We start from the raw sequence: 18272 nt of genomic DNA, 5'->3' as shown, positions 1-18272 counted from the left end.
ATGTAAGAGGATAATGTGGACCGTGCTCGGATCACAACACCTGGCCCGAGTGGTGGCTCTCCTGACCCGATCTACCTGCTTCATAAATGCCAATACGACTACTCGCTTAGGTGAGAGAACCCATGGGTCGGGTGGGACGATCAGAGTTTCACAACCTGTGAATTTAGCAATTCCCAAAATACTACCAAATGAGGGAATCTCTGCCTTCATAACACTCAGTACAACGCTGCAGGTGCTGTAGCAGATGTCTTACCGGTGGCAGCTCAGCTGGAGGGGGTACCGGTTTATCGTTGTCCTTTCCCTAGAAAAAAAAAAGCATTATTACAAAAAGTACAGTATGACCTAGCTTTCTATTCTCAGCATCTCTGCTTGTTATTAGTGCATGAAAACAGTCAGTAAAATTAATAATTCTACTCAGGCCTCAGGATCCGGTCAGGAACAGACACAATTACTGCAGGCATATTTATTAATAAGAAAAACTTAAAATAGTAACAATATTTTCAGGAAATGGTTCATAAATAATAATGGAGATTCCAACCCGAGATTGCGTATTGAAACTAGATAGTAGTTACAGTGTATACTCACATCTAGCAAGTGCCTGTATTCTGGGGGGATTGTGTGATCCCTCTTACCGAGCTCCTCGAGGTATGATTTTGTGATGGTTTCCTAATGAATGGGATAAAGGAACATCAGTGTGATTTACAGTACAATTTTATGTGACATGCACTAGCTCAACGTCTGCACAGAGCAAAGGAGGTTTTCTAGCAATCAAACAATAAAAAGAGAAAACAAAAGCCTGATCGGTTTTATGGGGCAAGTTCTACTCCTCCTGTATTCACTCTGCATTGACAGTACTACTAGGGTTTGTTAACCCCCTTAACCCCCAGATGTATTTTCGTTTTTGCGTTTTCATTTTTTGCTCCCCTTCTTCCCAGAGCCATCATTTTTTCATTTTTCGGCCAATATGGTTGTGTGAGGGCTTGTTTTTGGCGGGACGAGTTGTACTTTTGAATGACACCATTGGTTTTAACATATCGTGTACTGGAAAACGGGGAAAAATTCCAAGTGCGGTGAAATTGCAAAAAAAGTGCAATCCCTCATTTATTTTTTTGGTATTTTGACCTGCCATTATGATTCACCAGGTCATAAAGAGTTCATAGACACCAAACATGTCTAGGTTCTTTTTTTATCTAAGTGGTCAAAAAAAAATTACAAAGTTTGTTAAAAAAAAAAACAAATTTGGTTTTGCATGTCATGTACTAGAAAACGGGAAAAAAATTCCAAGTGTGGTGAAATTGCAAAAAAAAGTGTAATCCCACACTTGTTTTTTGTTTGACTTTTTTGCTAGGTTCACTAAATGCTAAAACTGACCTGATATTATGATTCTCCAGGTCATTGGGAGTTCATCGACACCAAACATGTCTAGGTTTTTTTTTTTATCTAAGTGGCAAAAAAAAATTCCAAACTTTGCTAAGAAAAAAAAATTGATAGATATGATAGATCGGATGATTCTGAACGCGGCGATACCAAATATGTGTATATTTGATTTTTTTTTTATTGTTTTATTTTGAATGGGGCAAAAGGGGGGTGATTTCAACGTTTATAATTTTTTCATTTTGCCATGCTTCTATAGCCTCCATGGCAGTCTAGAAGCTGGCATAGCCTGATCGGCTCTGCTACAAAGGAGAGATGCTCAGATCGCTCCTATGTAGTAAAATTACTGCATTGCTATGCGCGCCGACCACAGCGTGGCACTCACAGCAATCCAGCATCAACAACCATAGATGCCTTCAAGAGACTGGTTATCATGCCGATGCGTTGCTGACCCCCAATCATGTGACGAGGGTCAGCGATGCGCTTATTTCTGGCCCGATTGCCGGAAGCGCTTTTTAAATGCCGCTGTCAGCGGCATTTAACTAGTTAATAGCAGCGGGTGGATCGCGATTCCACCCGCCGCTATTGCGGGCACATGTCAGCTGTACAAAACAGCTGACATGTCCTGGCTTTGATGCAGGCTCACCGCCGGAGCCCGCATCAAAACAGGGGATCTGACCTCGGATGTACTATCCCATCCCGAGGTCAGAATGGGGTTAAAATGGAACCTGTCATGTGAAGAAAAAAAAAAACACATTAACCTGCAGGTTAATAGTGTTCTGGAGCTGACTGGTGCCCCCACTGAAAGCCTGGCTGCCAGGAGGAATTAACTTTTTCCTCGGCGGCCTCGAGCTTTCAGCTATAGAGGCACAGTTTCAGTCACTGCTCAGTACATAGTGAGCATAAGCTGTAACCGTGCCCCGGCACTGACTGACAGCCTGCTCAGCATTTCAGCTGGCTGTCAGTCTGTGCTGGGAACATGATTACATCCGCCGCTCACTATGTACTGAGCGGTGACTGAGACCGCAGCCCAAATTTATTTCCTTCCCGCTGACAGGCTTTCAGTCCAAGCTCCAGGCAGCTTCAGAACGCTATTAACCTGCAGATTAACCCCATATACATTGGTTAATAGCATTTTTTCACATGACACATTCCCTTTAAGAGATTTTTTCCAGGTTGCATTTAATATAATATGCAGGAAACCAAGTATTCCCACATGAAACCAACATAGCCACAAAAAGAAAATCAGCCACAGAGAAAGCAGGCATCATGTCGTCATAGTGGCTCTCATAGGAGAAACGGTCAGCATGTTTTTTTTCACATATCGAAGTAGTGATATGGATATATAGGACGTTGTTTTCCCCCCCAAATGTCCTTTTTGTACAGATCTGATATGCCAGTAGTAAGAAATCTAGTGTAGAAGTGATATACCAATCGGGATGCAAGTGCACTGGGGAGGACGTGTCCGTGCACCTAGAAGAAGAGTCCAGGTTTACCAACAACCCCAGTGCACTACCAGCCAGTTGTATGTGGCTTCTTTACTAGATTTCCAATAACTGGGACATCAGATCTGGATTTCCAGGGGTGACAATCTCCTACATAACATATCATTACTTCCATGTATAAAATGTGCTGACAGGTTCCATTTAATTAGTGTACAATTTACTGAAGTGTTCACAGTCTAATATACCAGGGAAAAAAAAAAAAAAAAGTATCTTACTGTTACTTCTGGACCAGTAAACTGGGGCGACTCTGGTTCAGTGGTAGGGGGCCCTTCAAGCGTGTCCAATAGTTCATCTAAAGCATCTTCTGGTATGGCCTAGTAAAACAGAAATACATCAGATGAGTGTTGGCGGCGTGACAAGAGCCCTGTGCCGGTCATGTGGCACGAGCCCTGTGGTGACTGGCACAGCAGAAACCAACGATGTGCTAATTACCCATTACCTTGTGCCCGACACCACCGGGGCTCTGGATGATTCTGGAGTCTTACGCTTTGCATTTTGGATCATTCTACACAAGACTTTTGTATATTTGGCTTTTAATCTCACATATCGATGTGTGTACATATAAATATTCTTATCTATTTATTGCTGACTAGACATCTTTCCTGCCACATCAGATGCCCTACATCCAGATCCCCCGGACTGATATTCGGCAGATGTCTAGGCCTCGGCCCTTCACTACTGCCTGCTGTCAGGAAGCGCTGGCTCTCATCTGCCGGCATACATTTCCGCTCCCCTCCTCTGTCACACAGGGTGGGGTTTCTGGTTGAGAAATTAACTGTTTGTACTGGAGGAAAGCCAGCTGAGTAAGGACGCTGTAGCCGCACTGCCATAGAGGTAATCTAGCCTTACCGGGTACAGATATAGGCATAGGCCAGGACAGCTTACATGCTGATGGGCCTGATAATGCACCTAAACATGCCACAGTACACGAATTGTACGGATAACATTGATAATGATTTTAATGGATGCCCTGTATCTCCTGTACGTACGTGATTCCCGTACACCCAGCGGCATAATGTAAAGCTTGTGGGGCCCGAAGCAAAACCTATAACAGGTCCCAAAAATATATTATCATTAACAGCACTGGTATTCTCATATGGAGCAAAGGGACCTTTGGTCCCCCTTTTTCTTTAGGCCTTGTGCCCCCGTCCACATCTTAGATCACCCTCTCCTGCCCCCCAATACACATACATGCTGAGCCGCTGTGTCACTGCATATGTTCTTATTGAGGAACAGCTTGTGAGCGGCTTATCTCCCAGAATAGTAAAATGATCAGGCATGTAAATACAACATGCCCCATCCATCTTTCCCCAGATAGGAGACCACTGAACAGACTAGAATGTTGGTCGGTGGGTCTAACCAACTTTTCTGTAATGTGTATAGGAATAAGAATGTTTTAACACAGGATTTAAAGGAACAAATCACTAAAATGGTTATGATTAGTGTGGGGGGCGTGAGGGGGCGATGCACAACTCTCTCTTTGCATTTTCTCCGATTCCTGCGCTGCCTCAGAGAGAATTATTTTTTATCATCGTGCAAATGTAGAATAATAGGCTTTACTCTCTCAAAACACAAACCTTGCCTTTTGGATATTAAAATCAATACAATTCCTGGCCAAGAATGGGCAGATCCCAACCAATCAAAATAAATATCTAAATCATTCAGCAAATGTAGAAACTTTGGCCAATTTTCTCTCCTGCAGGCCGCTTCCCAGCCAATTTCTGAAGGTGGCTGATAACCTCACACCCAACTTGACGAAGGCTGCTAAACATTATTAGGGTATGTGCCCACGACGCCTTGTAGATTCTGAGCGAGAGCTTTTTCAGGCTACGTTCCCAAGATGAGCTTTTGGGGATGCAGATTTTCGGCACCTATTACGGTAATTAATTTAGATTACTTGCATTTTTTTCAACATGTGTTTTTAATCGCATTTTTCAAGATGCGCTTTTTGTCTCTTTTTGGTGTATCATGCTATAAATAAAGCTGCTTTGTTTTTGATACTTCCTGGTATTTGGCTATGAAAAAACTTTATTGACATATTAAGAATTATATGCCTTTTTGATGCATTTCTGCCGCAGAAAAGAACTAAAAACCAGATGTGCGTTTGTTAACTGCGGATTTTCCGCATCTAATGCATATCTATAGGGACTTTCCAGAAAAACGTAATAAGTGTGAGAGGATGATCTTGTATTCTTACCGCAGAGCTGGGCTGTACTGGAGCAGCTGGCGTGGATATTGGTTTTGCTTCTTTTTTCTGCACATTAAAAACAGGATTTTTGGTTGCTTACCGTAAAATCTGTTTCTTGGAGCCTCCATTGGGGGACACAGGAACCATGGGTGTATGCTGCTGCCACTAGGAGGCTGACACTATGCAAATAAAAAAAGTTAGCTCCTCCTCTGCAGTGTACACCCCACCGACTGGCATTATACTCTTCAGTTAGTGAGAAAGCAGTAGGAGATAAATAACAAGGTTGAAAACCATAACCAGAAACTTGAGAACTGTAAACGTGAGAACAGTCATAGAACATAGAAATTGAGAAACATTGGGAGGGAGCTGTGTCCCCCAATGGAGGCTCCAAGAAACAGATTTTACGGTAAGCAACCAAAAATCCTGTTTTCTTTATCGCCTCTCATTGGGGGACACAGGAACCATGGGACGTCCCAAAGCAGTCCCTAGGGCGGGAAAAACAGACTTCCATCAGGCCAGAGGACTCACCCCTGCTGCCTGCAGGATCCTTCTGCCTAGGCCGGCGTCCGCCGAAGCATAGGTATGGCCCTTGTAAAATTTGGCGAACGTGTGGATGGAACACCAAGTTGCCGCTTTGCAAAGCTGTAGGGCGGAAGCCCTGTGGTGCACCGCCCAGGAGGCGCCGACTGCCCGGGTAGAGTGAGCCTTAATCCCAGGAGGGGGCACTCTGTTCTTGACCCGGTAAGCCTCCAAATTTGCCATTCTGATCCAGCGAGCAATAGTCGCTTTAGAAGCCGGTTGGCCTCTGCGCGTGCCATCAGGAATGACGAAAAAAAAAAAAAAAAAAAGAATCCGTCTTCCGGAAAGTGGACGTTCTGTCCAGATAGATCCTCACTGCCCTGACGAGGTCCAGCTTGTTCAACGATCGCTCCAGAGGATGAGTCGGAGCTGGACAAAAGGAAGGTAGAACGATGTCCTCGTTGAGGTGGAAGGTGGAAACCACCTTAGGAAGAAAAGAAGGTGGAGGCCGGAAGACCACCTTGTCCTGGCGAATGACCAAAAACGGAGGACGGCAAGACAGGGCCGCCAGCTCGGAAACGCCGTGAATAGACGTGATGGCCACAAGAAAGGGCACCTTCCAAGATAAAACCGATAGAGGAATCTCCCTAAGAGGTTCAAAGGGGGAAACCCTCAGAACGTCCAGTACCAGGTTTAAGTCCTCTGCGTCCACAAGGGCTCTGTACGGCGGGACAGCGTGGGCTACTCCTGGAAAGAAGGTCTTAACCTGTGGCCGAGAGGCCAAGTTCTTCTGAAAGCGGATGGCAAGCGCAGAAACCTGGCCCTTTAGAGAGCTAAGAGCCAGGCCCGAATCCAGTCCTGCCTGAAGGAAGGCTAAAAGAGAAGGCAGGGAAAAAACCATAGGCGGAACGCGGTTGGATTCGCACCAACGGAAGTAAGCCTTCCAGGTACGGTAGTAGATCCTGGAAGACGAAGGCTTCCGAGCCTAAATCATGGTGTGAATCACCCGGACTGAAAGGCCGGACGCTCTTAGAACCGCGGTCTCAACAGCCACGCCGTTAAACTGAGCGACCGAGAATTCGGGTGGCAGATCGGACCCTGGGACAGCAGATCGAGCCTGTCTGGAAGGCGCCAGGGAGTGTCCGCGAGAAGGTTGACGAGCTCCGCGAACCAAGCTCTCCTGGGCCAATCCGGGGCAATCAGGATGACCGACACCCCTTCCGCTTTGATCTTCAACCGTTTGGGAAGAAATGGAAGGGGTGGGAACAGGTAGGGCAGCTCGAACTGAGACCAAGGAATGGCCAGAGCATCGACGCCCACTGCGAGAGGATCACAGGACCTGGAGACGAACTGCGGAACCTTCCTGTTGATTCGAGACGCCGTGAGATCCACGTCCGGAGTGCCCCATCAAAGACCAATCTGATGGAAGACCTCCGGATGCAAGGACCATTCCCCTGCCGCGAGGCCCTTGCGGCTGAGGAAGTCGGCGGCCCAGTTGTCCACGCCGGGGATATGCACCGCGGATATCACCGGAACCGTTGCCTCTGCCCAGAGGAGGATCTTGGATACCTCGGCAAGGGCCAAGGAGCTCCGGGTCCCCCCCTGATGGTTGACATATGCCACAGCCGTGGCGTTGTCCGTCTGGATCCGGACTGGAAGGCCACTGAGGATCCTTTCCCAGTGGCGGAGGGACAGAAAGATGGCCCGAATTTCGAGGACATTGATTGGCAGAGATGACTCCTGCGACGACCAACGGCCCTGAACCGTCAGGTGGCGAAAAACTGCACCCCAGCCGAACAGGCTGGCGTCCGTTGTAACCACCTGCCAGTGAACTGGAAGGAAGGACCTGCCCTGGGAGATGAGAGGTGACGTCAGCCACCAGTTGAGGGACCGCTTGACCCGAGAAAAGAGTCTGTTTGGCCGATCCAGGGAGAAGACAGACCTGTCCCACTGAGACAGAATGGCTTGCTGAAAAGGTCGCGAATGAAATTGGGCGAAGAAATCGCTTCCAATGTAGCTACCATCCTCCCCAGAACCTTCATGGCCGATCGGAGGGAGGGAGGCCGAGGACCCTGGAGCAAGCGTATGTCCCGACAAAGAGTGGATCTCTTGTCTTTGGGAAGGAAGACTCTGGTCTGACGAGTGTCGAAAAGCATGCCCAGAAAGATGATGCGCTGAGAAGGAATAAGGCAGGACTTCTTCCGGTTGACCAGCCACCCGAAACGGGCTAAGGTGTCGAGAACAATAGACAGGCTTTCGTGAGCCTGAGCAAAGGACGGAGCCTTGAGGAGGATGTCGTCGAGGTATGGACATAGGACCAAGCCTCTGACTCTCAAGATGGCCATCAGCGCCGCCATGATCTTCGTGAACACCCTTGGCGCTGTTGCGAGACCGAACGGCAGGGCGACGAATTGAAAGTGTTCTCGTTGCACTGCGAAGCGCAGGAGACGGTGATGTCCGGGAAATATCGGGACATGGAGGTAGGCGTCCTGGATATCTATTGAGCCTAGAAATTCCTGGGCCTCCATGGAAGCAATTATCGAACGAAGGGATTCCATCTTGAAGTGTCTCAGGCGAACTCTCCTGTTCAGCAATTTGAGGTCCAGAATGGGGCGAACCTTGCCGTCTTTTTTCGGTACCACAAAAAGGTTCGAGTAGAAACCCGTGAACCGTTCTTTCTCTGGGACGGGAACGATTACCCTGGATTTGAGCAGAGAAGCGATGGCTGCGAAGAAGCCCGGAACTAGAGCGGGATCTCTTGGAGGACGGGATTGGAAGAAACGATCCCTGGGTCAGGAGGTGAACTCTATCTTGTATCCCGAGGATACAACTTCAATGACCCCTGCGTTCTCTACTGCGGAAAGCCAGACGTCCCTGAAAAGGAGAAGACGGCCGCCCAACCTGGGAGTTGGGCTGGAGTCTTGCCAAGAGTCATGCGGAGGTGGATCTTCCAGTCCTGGGTCTGGAGGATCTACCCTGGGAGTAGCGAGGACGCCAGGACGGAGTGGGCCTAAAGGCCACCGCATTCTTCTCTTGACGTGCCTGTGGCCTCTGTTGCTGCTGGGAATGGGAGCTTGACGCAGCAAAGCGACGAAAAGGCCGAAAAGAGCAAAAGTGCCATCTAGGAGGAGGGCGACGAGGCTTAGCCTGGGGGAGAAGAGAACTTGTACCCCCGGTGGCGTCCTTAATGATTTGGTCCAGCTGGGAACCAAAGAGACGAGAGCCCTGGAAGGGCAGACTAGTGAGGGACTTTTGGAAGACAAGTCCGCCTGCCAGGCCTTGAGCCAAACAGTCCGGCGGATGGCAACGGCATTGCTGGAAGCCTGAGCCGCACAAGACGCGACATCCAGGGAGGCGGAGACCAGGTATTCACCGGCGTGGGAAATCTGGTTGGCAAGTTCCGCTAATTGCGCGGGAGGCGCCCCGTCCAGGATACCTCGCCGTAGATCCTTGGCCCATTTTGAGATGGATTTTGAGGCCCAAGTGGAAGCAAAAGCTGGACATAGAGCCGCTGAAGCCGCTTCCAAGGCAGATTTCGCGAAGGATTCTATAACTCTGTCGTTAGAATCCTTCAGAGATGCTCCACCGGACAGTGGAGGCACCGTGTTTGTGAACACCCTGGAAACCGGGGGATCCACCGAGACCGTCCAATTGGCGGTAGGTTCTGGAGAAAAAGGATACAAAACACCAAGGCGTTTTCCACTCTGAAAACGACTGGTCGGGTTTGCTCTTTCTCTGTTCATGATTTTCTCGAATTCAGGATGAGGAGCAAAAAACTTGGAAGGTGGTTTAGCCCGTCTAAACGAAACCGCCTGATCTGCGGGTTCCGTAGAGGGATCCTTGATGCCACAGGTTTGGTTTATAGCTCCAATGATTCTGAACCATATCCCTCATAGTGGCGATTTGGTTAGAATCCAGCTCCGAAATATCATCCGAGGGCGCATAAGAAAGGGCACCTTCCCAGAGAACGCCTTGCCTGACTCAGGGGAGGACAACGCCTAACGCAGAGGAGAACCGTGTGGCGAGATGGAGCGAGAAGAGGACTCAGACCGACGTTCCTGTCTGGACCTTTTGTGGCTTATCAAGAAGGGCTCGGACGGAGGCTCCTGTGACCCGCTGGCTACTGCGGGGGTCTGCAGAGGTAATCAATCCAGCACGGACACCAAAATTTGAGACACCCGTGTTAGATCGGCCACCGATTGTGACAGAGATGAGGCATATCACTCTCGGACGGTAGGAATAATTGTGTTGCTGCAGGCCTGACAGAGCGGAGATCTGAAGAAAAGCCAGAGGGTTAGGGGACAGCGGAGCAGAGGGGGGTGTCAGTCTGCAGTGCAGATACTCACGGCAGATGAGAAAACGGATACCAGGTAGAGGAAGCTGTCCAGCTGCGGTGGATCTCCGGAGAGAAGACGAGCCCCTGCTGCAATTCGCGCAGATGGTGACCGCTGGAAGGACGGGCATGATGTGCGCTCAGGAAGGTGCGGAGCGCGATGAGTTAAAATCCAGATGCCGAGCAGCGGCGTAGAGGAAGGGGAGGAGTCAGCTGAGATAGCGCCGGACAGATTGTCGGGCGGGAGAAAGCCCGCCCGATTAAAACGGAAGTGGGCGGAGCGCGGCACCGGAGGTAGGCCCCGGGAAGCGCCGGGGCCTAAATTATAAGCCGGCGACCGCCGGAAGTAATCAGCGGTGCGGGCACAGCCCGGCTAAGAGGCGCGGCAGCCGCCGCATGGAAAGGGGAGCGCTGCCGCCGACGCCGGAAGCAGGCCCCGGAAAAGCCGGGGCCTAGATTAGAAGCCGGCGGCCGCTGGAGGTAAACAGCGGGGCGGGCGCTGCCCGGCTAAGATGCACGGCAGCCGCCGCATAGAAAGGGGGTCTATATTAGAAGGCGGCGGCGGCCGCTGGAGAGAACGGCGGGCCGCGAGCAGGCTCCTAAAAGGTACGGCCCCCCCAGATAGCCGCGCCGCAGGGTGAAAGGGTGCGGCCGCAGACAAGGCAGTGTGTCTGCCTGTAAAAGTGCGGCCACCGAGGGGAAGCTGCCGGACATCAGGGTAAAGGATATGCCAGGAAAAGTGCCCGCAGTAATAGAAGTGCGGCCGCAGAAATAGCAGCGCGGCTGCCTGTAAGGCACCGCACCGCACAGTAAAGATGCAACCGCAGGAAAGGAAGGAATCCGCTTGTAAGGCGCCGTGGGAGAGCTGATTAGGGGAAAAAAATACTCACCTAAAATCCCACGCCGTCCGGTACTAACCTTAAAGCGTAGAAAGTATTAGACGTCCGTGGAGCTGGAGACGGACGTCCTCGTCTCCTCCAACCGACAGGCTCTGGAAGGCGAGTGGGTGGGGGACGGAGCCAGGACCGGACTTCTAAGCACGCTTGTGTGCTAGGCTCTTGGTCCTGGAGAGGGATCTATGAGGATACGGGGTGGCAGTACACGCCGTACTCATAGTCCGCATTGTGGGACTACAGGTGTGACTGCTCACCCTGTATCCCTCCGGAAACCTGAAAAGAAACGACGCACATTGAGGTAGATAAGGGTCTAATGAAAGACCCGTGTCCACCTCCTACTGACACTAAGCTAAACTGAAGAGTATAATGCCAGTCGGTGGGGTGTACACTGCAGAGGAGGAGCTAACTTTTTTTATTTGCATAGTGTCAGCCTCCTAGTGGCAGCAGCATACACCCATGGTTCCTGTGTCCCCCAATGAGAGGCGATAAAGAAAATTAAATTAAAATTAGTCTCGAGTCCCCCTAATGATGCAGCATGGAAGACCCTGAAAACTAATAATGACCTCTGGATAAACACATGTTCTTCCTTGGCACTTATCACGTTGGCACCACTTACATAACTGAGACTGGCACAGACTTTAGGATCACACGTGAGGACGGTGCACATATCAGACAGTTTGATAATACAGATGGTTGCCGTTACCTCTTCTAGTTTGGGTCTCTTTTCTTCGGGAGGTGCCTGACAACTGACAAAATCAGAAGAAAATGCTGCAACAAGATCATCTTCTCCCAAGCTCTGCAGAAACGCAGGAAAGGTCGCACATATTACCAATATGAGAATACAACCTCAATGCAATTAAATACAGGGCCTTACAGGTCCGATATGTCAAACCAGCGTCGTCAGCTTTTTGAAAAGTGGTCAAAGCCCAGAGTGTTGAGCCATGGCCAAGCGTGTCGGACAAAGGTACACCAGCCCCTGACTGGAGTGACATGTCTAATGGAAGGACCCAGAATTTGTAAGATGCAACAAATTCACTAAAATGAATTAGGTGCTGCTTACTCCAGCGCTTCCTTTATTAAAGGTGGTGTACAAAACGCCAGTTTTAATAAATCGGGGGCCTACATGGTTTACATTTAGCGGTTCACAAATCAGAAGTGAAATAAAGTCATAAGTGCCATCAGGCCTTCCAGGTCTGGCCGTCGATAAGTGAAAGCAGGTGCCTAAGGTATTGGTGGTGGGGAGGAGGGGGTTATGAGACTTTGCTTTACCATGTCACTTTGTTTTACCAGTTCCTTAGAGATTAGGTTCAGACTTATTTTTTCATTTCAGTTTACGTTGTTATTTTAAATTAATTTAAACGTCTTTTTCTTTAAAAAAAATGAATCCGACAGCAGGTTTGTGGTATGAAATCTGAGAGCAGCAGGATGTAAGGACAGACAGATTCCAGCAATGTGTTACTTATTGGACTGCTTGGTGTAGTTTGAATACAATCCCAGTTTTCTCTGATGTAGATGTAGCAGAGATCTGAATGCTGAGCAGTGTATAACCTCATCCACACCACGGATTGACACCTAGCCATGTACGCTGTGCATAGTCAGCAAGCTGCTAATCATCGGCAGAGGTTACACAGATTAGCCAGACTGCTGTGAGCGGGATACCTAGTCCTCTAGTGATCATCTCCTGCTGATAAAATTCTGATTGCATTAAAACTACAGCACACAGCCTAATAAGCGACATCCCTAGGATCTGCCCCTACCTTATGCTGCCGACAGATTCCTTTTACATGAGACAACGTGGTCTCGTTCTTACTGGAGGCCAACAAACAAAGAAAGCCGATCATAATTATCCAACAGAAACCATTTACCTGACTGGCGTCCTCTGGAGCAGGCGCTGCTGGTTTTTCTCCTTTACCCTATAATGAAGACAACAATGTTTTTACGTTGAAAACACTTTATACAAATTCTTGACACCAAAACCAGAACTTACGTCCAGCAGGTGTCTATATTCGGGAGGGATTGTGCTTTCTCTCTTTCCTAGCTCTTCTATGTATTCGGATGTGGCTGTGACGTCCTGGAATAAGAATGGTATTAAAGCATCCGATTTAATCCCAAAGACTTCCTTATCAGTAGAACTACAGGTCACAAGTCTGTTCTGGTGCATTCCTCTCGTGTATCTATCAGGTAATGGCTCCCAGGTCTGTGCTCTCAGCGGCCAAAGTCCGTGTAGCTAAAGTCACGAGAGTCTCCATGCTTTAGTTTCTCCTTGGAGCAGGTTAGACCAGCAGCTCCTCAGTATATGGGATCTCCATGGTGGCGGCCCGTGGGCCTCATGTAGTCATACATCACAGTGCAAAGTACAAGTGGCTTTTACTGCAGAATCACAGCTAAAAGTTCTGATAAATAAGGTGAAGAATCAAAGGGCTTTAATCTGAATTAACACTACGCTTTGATAGAATTCAGAAACTACAACATTAGGAGAATCCAGGAAAGCATACAATTATGCATAGATACAATGATCCTATTATTAGAGAAGACCATGAGCCGGACTAAGAACGTACAGTGATTTCTGGACCAGTGAACTTCGGAGACTCCGGCACATCGCCTGGGCTCCCCAGAGAATCAATTAGGAGATCCAAGGCGTCACTGTTATCAATCTTAAAAAACAAAAACACATTAATTATGACAAAACTGACAATAGGATACAGATCAAACACTGACTATATGGGAAAAACAACTTTATATTACGCTTCAATGCATTTAATTTTATGGGAGCATGCAAAAAAAATAAATACAAATCTGCCTTTTTATGTTGTTAGACACAGAAGTGTCATAATTTATAGCAAATGTGTGAGAATTCTGAAGTATAATACACTATACAGATGAATATCCATCTTCCACACCACCGATGGGCGCTAAGAGGCACAAGTGGGCGTCTTCTTCGGCAGCGTGCACACACTCAGGATTTGGGCAGTATTTTACATCAGTATATAAGCCAAGGAGGGGGACACTCAGAGGGAACGTATAGAGACACGTCACCACTTCTGGATTATCACCAGCCCCCGGCTTACAAATACTGAGGTCAAATACTGCACGTGGCCTTAGGATCCTTCAGAGTCCCCAGTAATGTCAGCTGTGGCTATAACACTTCACCTGCCGATAACCACAAGTGTACGGGAATTTATTAACGCTTTCAATGCTGCAGTCAGTCTGGATGACCGTTTTCTGACATTCTGGCAGTTGTGCGGCTATTACAGCTTCCTCCTACTGGTTACTACTTAGGCACACTGAACGTGTTTGTGCCAGGACTATCCTATTCCCTTAATGTGCTATAAAATCGAGGTTCACACAGGTAATATACAGATGATCAGGTTTTTAAATACATCAGATAGGGATTGCATACATCAGTTAGGACTGCTCTGATATGGGTATACCTTGACGTTTGGTGGAGCAGCTTAGTATACATTTTTTGCAAAAAACGCATCAAACAAATACCCTGTTTTTTACATCTTTTTACTAGCACTTGCGGATTACTGTGATTTTTTGAAACTGAGTGTTTTTGGTTCTACTATGATCTTTTGTGTCTTCAAGTTTCTAGGTGGTGTGTGAACATGTTCCTACAGACTTGTTCACTGTGCAAGTAGCCCATGTGTTCCTGTTTCCATAATTGTTCTCTTGTGTCTACAAGACTAGGGAGTTACCCACCACTCCTCTTGGGCTATCTGCACAAAAGCTGTTCCACTCAGCATGTCCACATGGATTTTTCCTCTCTGAACCCTGTTCACACAGGTAATATACAGATGATCAGGTTTTTAAATACATCAGATAGGGATTGCATACATCAGTTAGGACTGCTCTGATATGGGTATACCTTGACGTTTGGAGGAGCAGCTTAGTATACATTTTTTGCAAAAAACACATCAACCAAATACCCTGTTTTTTACATCTTTTTACTAGCACTTGTGGATTACTGTGATTTTTTGAAACTGAGTGTTTTTGGTTCTACTATGATCTTTTGTGTCTTCAAAAAATCGAGGGGGTAGACTACTTTCTCCTGGAAACTAATTTTTGCTTTTATGAAATGCATCACACAGGCCACAAGGTGGCGCTGTACATTCAGCAGTGGAGGCAGAGGTAGTGTGTTGGCTCTTATTTAGAGCCCTCTAGGCCTCAGACAGATGTCAGATTTTCGAGTACGAGTGCCATTTGTGGTTTTCACGGATAGCAGTCATACCTGTGATAGTCTATGGGGCTATTCACATGCCTGCGATTTTGCGCAGACTAAGGCTGCCGTCACACTAGCAGTATTTGGTCAGTATTTTACATCAGTATTTGTAAGCCAAAACCAGGAGTGGAACAATCAGAGGAAAAGTATAACAGAAACATGTGCACCACTTCTACATTTATCACCCACTCCTGGTTTTGGCTTACGAATACTGATGTAAAATACTGACCACATACTGCTAGTGTGACTGTTCTGTCTCCGCCATCTAATATTGTTACCCTGATTATCTGTTTGCGTAATTGCAGGTTTCTCAGTATGGATGTTCATATCTTTATTTGTTTTTAGTGCTTTGGCTCCCTCTAGCGGTCAGTTATGTTGGCAGTTCAATCTTGTTTTTGTATTATCCATGTCTGATTCTCCTCCTCCTTTGCAATGCATTATGGTAGCTCAGCCTCCATTTCCCTCCATTTTTCTTTTCACTTTCTTCGGTTTGCCTTCAAGGAAAGACGCTTCACTTCATCCCCCTTGCGATTGCATTGCCGGTATGTCTTTATGCTTCCTATAGATATTTCTGCTCTATATTAGCTTAGTTTAACCAGTTGTACTCCTAGTTTAGTCACTAGCTTTCTAAATGTTATGCATAATGTATATCATGTGTATTATGTATCTGTTCTATGCCACGCACTGATTCTATGTATATCATTGTTCACAGTTTCACCGCATCAATATACCACTACGTTTAATAAAGCACAGACTCAACCACAGTCTCCTTATTGGACCTCCGGTATAGTGGTTTAGCTGACTGTATAACTAAGTATGAGCCTGCCTCATTTAGTGAGGACAGAACAGTGACGGCAGCCTAAGACATGTCCAATGATGAGCTGAAGGTCGGATCAAGACAGCAATACAAATATGTGGGGCAATGAAAAAAAAAAAATCAGACCGCACTCAGATGACATCTGAGTGCAGTCCGATTTTCACAGACTGTCAAAAAGGAGAAGGTGGAGAAACTTTGTTTTTCTCCATGTACAAGAAAAACTGACTACAATAATTGACCCGTTTTTCTTGTACCTGACAAAAAGAACGTCTGAATGAGGCCTTAATATGTGCACAGGGTAGAGTATTCCTTTAGGTATGTTTTTTTATGTCCAGCACAATGGTTTTGGCCCTGGTGGTTTCTTTATAATTCCATGTATAAACATAGTGGCAGAAACTGGAAGAAGAATGAACCAGTCACTGCTTATAACTGCTTCACCGCTTTCCAGTCCTGATGTCATTCATTATTTTTGAAGTTTTTTTAGTGATTTTTTTACAAGAGAGATGGGCTTGGAAAAAACACATTGTCTGCACATAACCTCAATATGAACTGCTACATTTTCTAGGCATTTTATAACAAATAATTAGCAATTTACCGGGCCGGGTGCAGCAGAAATCTGTTCAACAGTCACCTTTTTCTTTTCTTCTTTAACCTGTAAAGATGTGAAATGACACAAGCATATATAATACATGCGGATACATACGGGTATATAAGATATAGTGGTGGTATGGATCCATACGACGCACACTGAAATCATACACTTTAAAATACTTAAAATTTAATGACATTTTTTCCTGCGATTGTTGGATCTGTACACATCAGTCAGGCAGCTCTAGGGTATAACGCACACTTGTCACGTATGTATACGATCCCTTCTGGAGTGAGGGGTGTGCAAGAAAAAGATGTGCTTACTACAGGGAAAGACGTGCCGCCACTTTCCATACATTTGACGGGTGGTTGTAGTAACGCCCCAATCCCTCCCCAGCTCCACCCATTTGGGTGAAGTGGTTTAAAACTGGTGCGAAGGCGCCAAAAGGTCACAACACTTTTGACCAACTCCACGTTGCGCAAGCATGTGACTATTATAGAGTGTTGTATAACAGGCCAAATAATCAAAGACTATTGCACTTTTTGATCCAATTTTGTGAGCCAGTGCAAGCAGTAGGTACAAAAAGAATGGGAAATATAGAAGCTCATAACACGGCTCTAAAGTCAGCCACATTATGGTTAGCCTCCTTAAAAGCCGTCTATACAGAAACCTACCTGCAGAAAACTCAATATCTATGGCCAGTTTAGGTAACCCAGAGGAGACGTGCAGGAAGAAAATAAATCACAGGTCCCCTGCCTTTAAGACCCACCAGCTTATTTTATTTTTTTTTATTTTTAAGTGCCAAAGGGTGGCAGAAAGTTGCAACTTTCACACAAGCAAAGTAAAAAAAAAATGGTTTTTGTAATAAAAAGAAATGCGTTGCCCTTAATAAAAGTCTATAGTATCAGAAAGCCTTCACAGAAGTAAGGGTATGTGCACACGATGCGGAAAACGCTGCGGATCCGCAGATGCCGGTCCGCAGCAGTTTCCCATGAGTTTACAGTACAATGTAAACCTATGGGAAACAAAAAACGCTGTGCACATGCAGCGGAAAAAAACCGCAGCATGTCACTTCTTTCTGCAGATTCCGCAGCGGTTTTGCACCTGCTCCAATAGAAAACTGCAGATGTAAAACCGCAGTGAAAACCGCAGAAAAACCGCGGTAAATCCGCAGTGGACCATTATACGTGTGCACATAGCCTTAGAGATCCATTTCCTTCCACATCCTCCATTTCAGCTGGGAAATGACTGCGAGGCTCTGGCTTGGATCACTGGTGGGGTTAGACTTGTCCTGTCTTTCTAAAAGCATGGGGCGAAGGTTTCTGTGGAAGCAAGTCGCCTCCCAGCCAGAGGTCAGTAGGACGTGGGAATAAATTCCTCCTGGGACCCAATCTTTTCTTGTGATATCACAAATGTCAACATTAAATAAAAAGTGAGAACTCCTGGTACTTACCTCATCTTTAGCTTTACTTGCAACAATGGCAGTGGCAGCAGCAGCTTTACCTACAGCACCCGCTTTTGACTTTAACAAACATAGAAGGCAGAGTCAGCTTATCACTTGTAGCCAGAATATTTCATTAACATTTATTATAGATCACACATTATTAAAATACATTTTTGTAGGTTTAAATGGGCCGGCAGCCTCCGCAAGGTATGGGAGTATGAGATGTTCTAGATCAGGTAAGTGGAGAAAATGCTATACTGAAAATTACAGTAGAAAACAAAGAAGCCAAAACCAAATTCAAAGGCAGTAATCCAAGGAGCAATCACAGAGTAGTAAGGGGGTAATCTCACTGCAGAGATGAGGAAGAAATTCCTACACCTAAAAA

The 18272-nt window shown here is 46.7% G+C and overlaps 1 protein-coding gene across 3 annotated transcripts in view; it reads right to left on the bottom strand.

Moving 5' to 3' along the window:
* The window catches only part of CAST (calpastatin), a 229087-nt gene that overhangs the window by 33941 nt on the left and 176874 nt on the right, over window positions 1-18272 (bottom strand). For all 3 annotated transcript variants that reach the window (XM_069752042.1, XM_069752059.1, XM_069752050.1), the window contains 10 exons: window positions 17897-17965; window positions 16450-16506; window positions 13374-13469; window positions 12803-12886; window positions 12681-12728; window positions 11519-11611; window positions 5077-5133; window positions 3095-3193; window positions 586-666; window positions 254-301 (listed from right to left, as the gene is read on the bottom strand). In XM_069752042.1, the coding sequence (XP_069608143.1) occupies window positions 254-301; window positions 586-666; window positions 3095-3193; window positions 5077-5133; window positions 11519-11611; window positions 12681-12728; window positions 12803-12886; window positions 13374-13469; window positions 16450-16506; window positions 17897-17965 (732 nt within the window). The remainder of the gene's footprint in view (window positions 1-253; window positions 302-585; window positions 667-3094; window positions 3194-5076; window positions 5134-11518; window positions 11612-12680; window positions 12729-12802; window positions 12887-13373; window positions 13470-16449; window positions 16507-17896; window positions 17966-18272) is intronic.

This window comes from Ranitomeya imitator, chromosome 1, assembly GCF_032444005.1.
Source record: "Ranitomeya imitator isolate aRanImi1 chromosome 1, aRanImi1.pri, whole genome shotgun sequence".
NCBI lineage: Eukaryota > Metazoa > Chordata > Amphibia > Anura > Dendrobatidae > Ranitomeya > Ranitomeya imitator.
The sequence above is the reverse complement of the archived record's forward strand: the minus strand, read 5'-3'. Positions and strand labels throughout refer to the sequence as shown.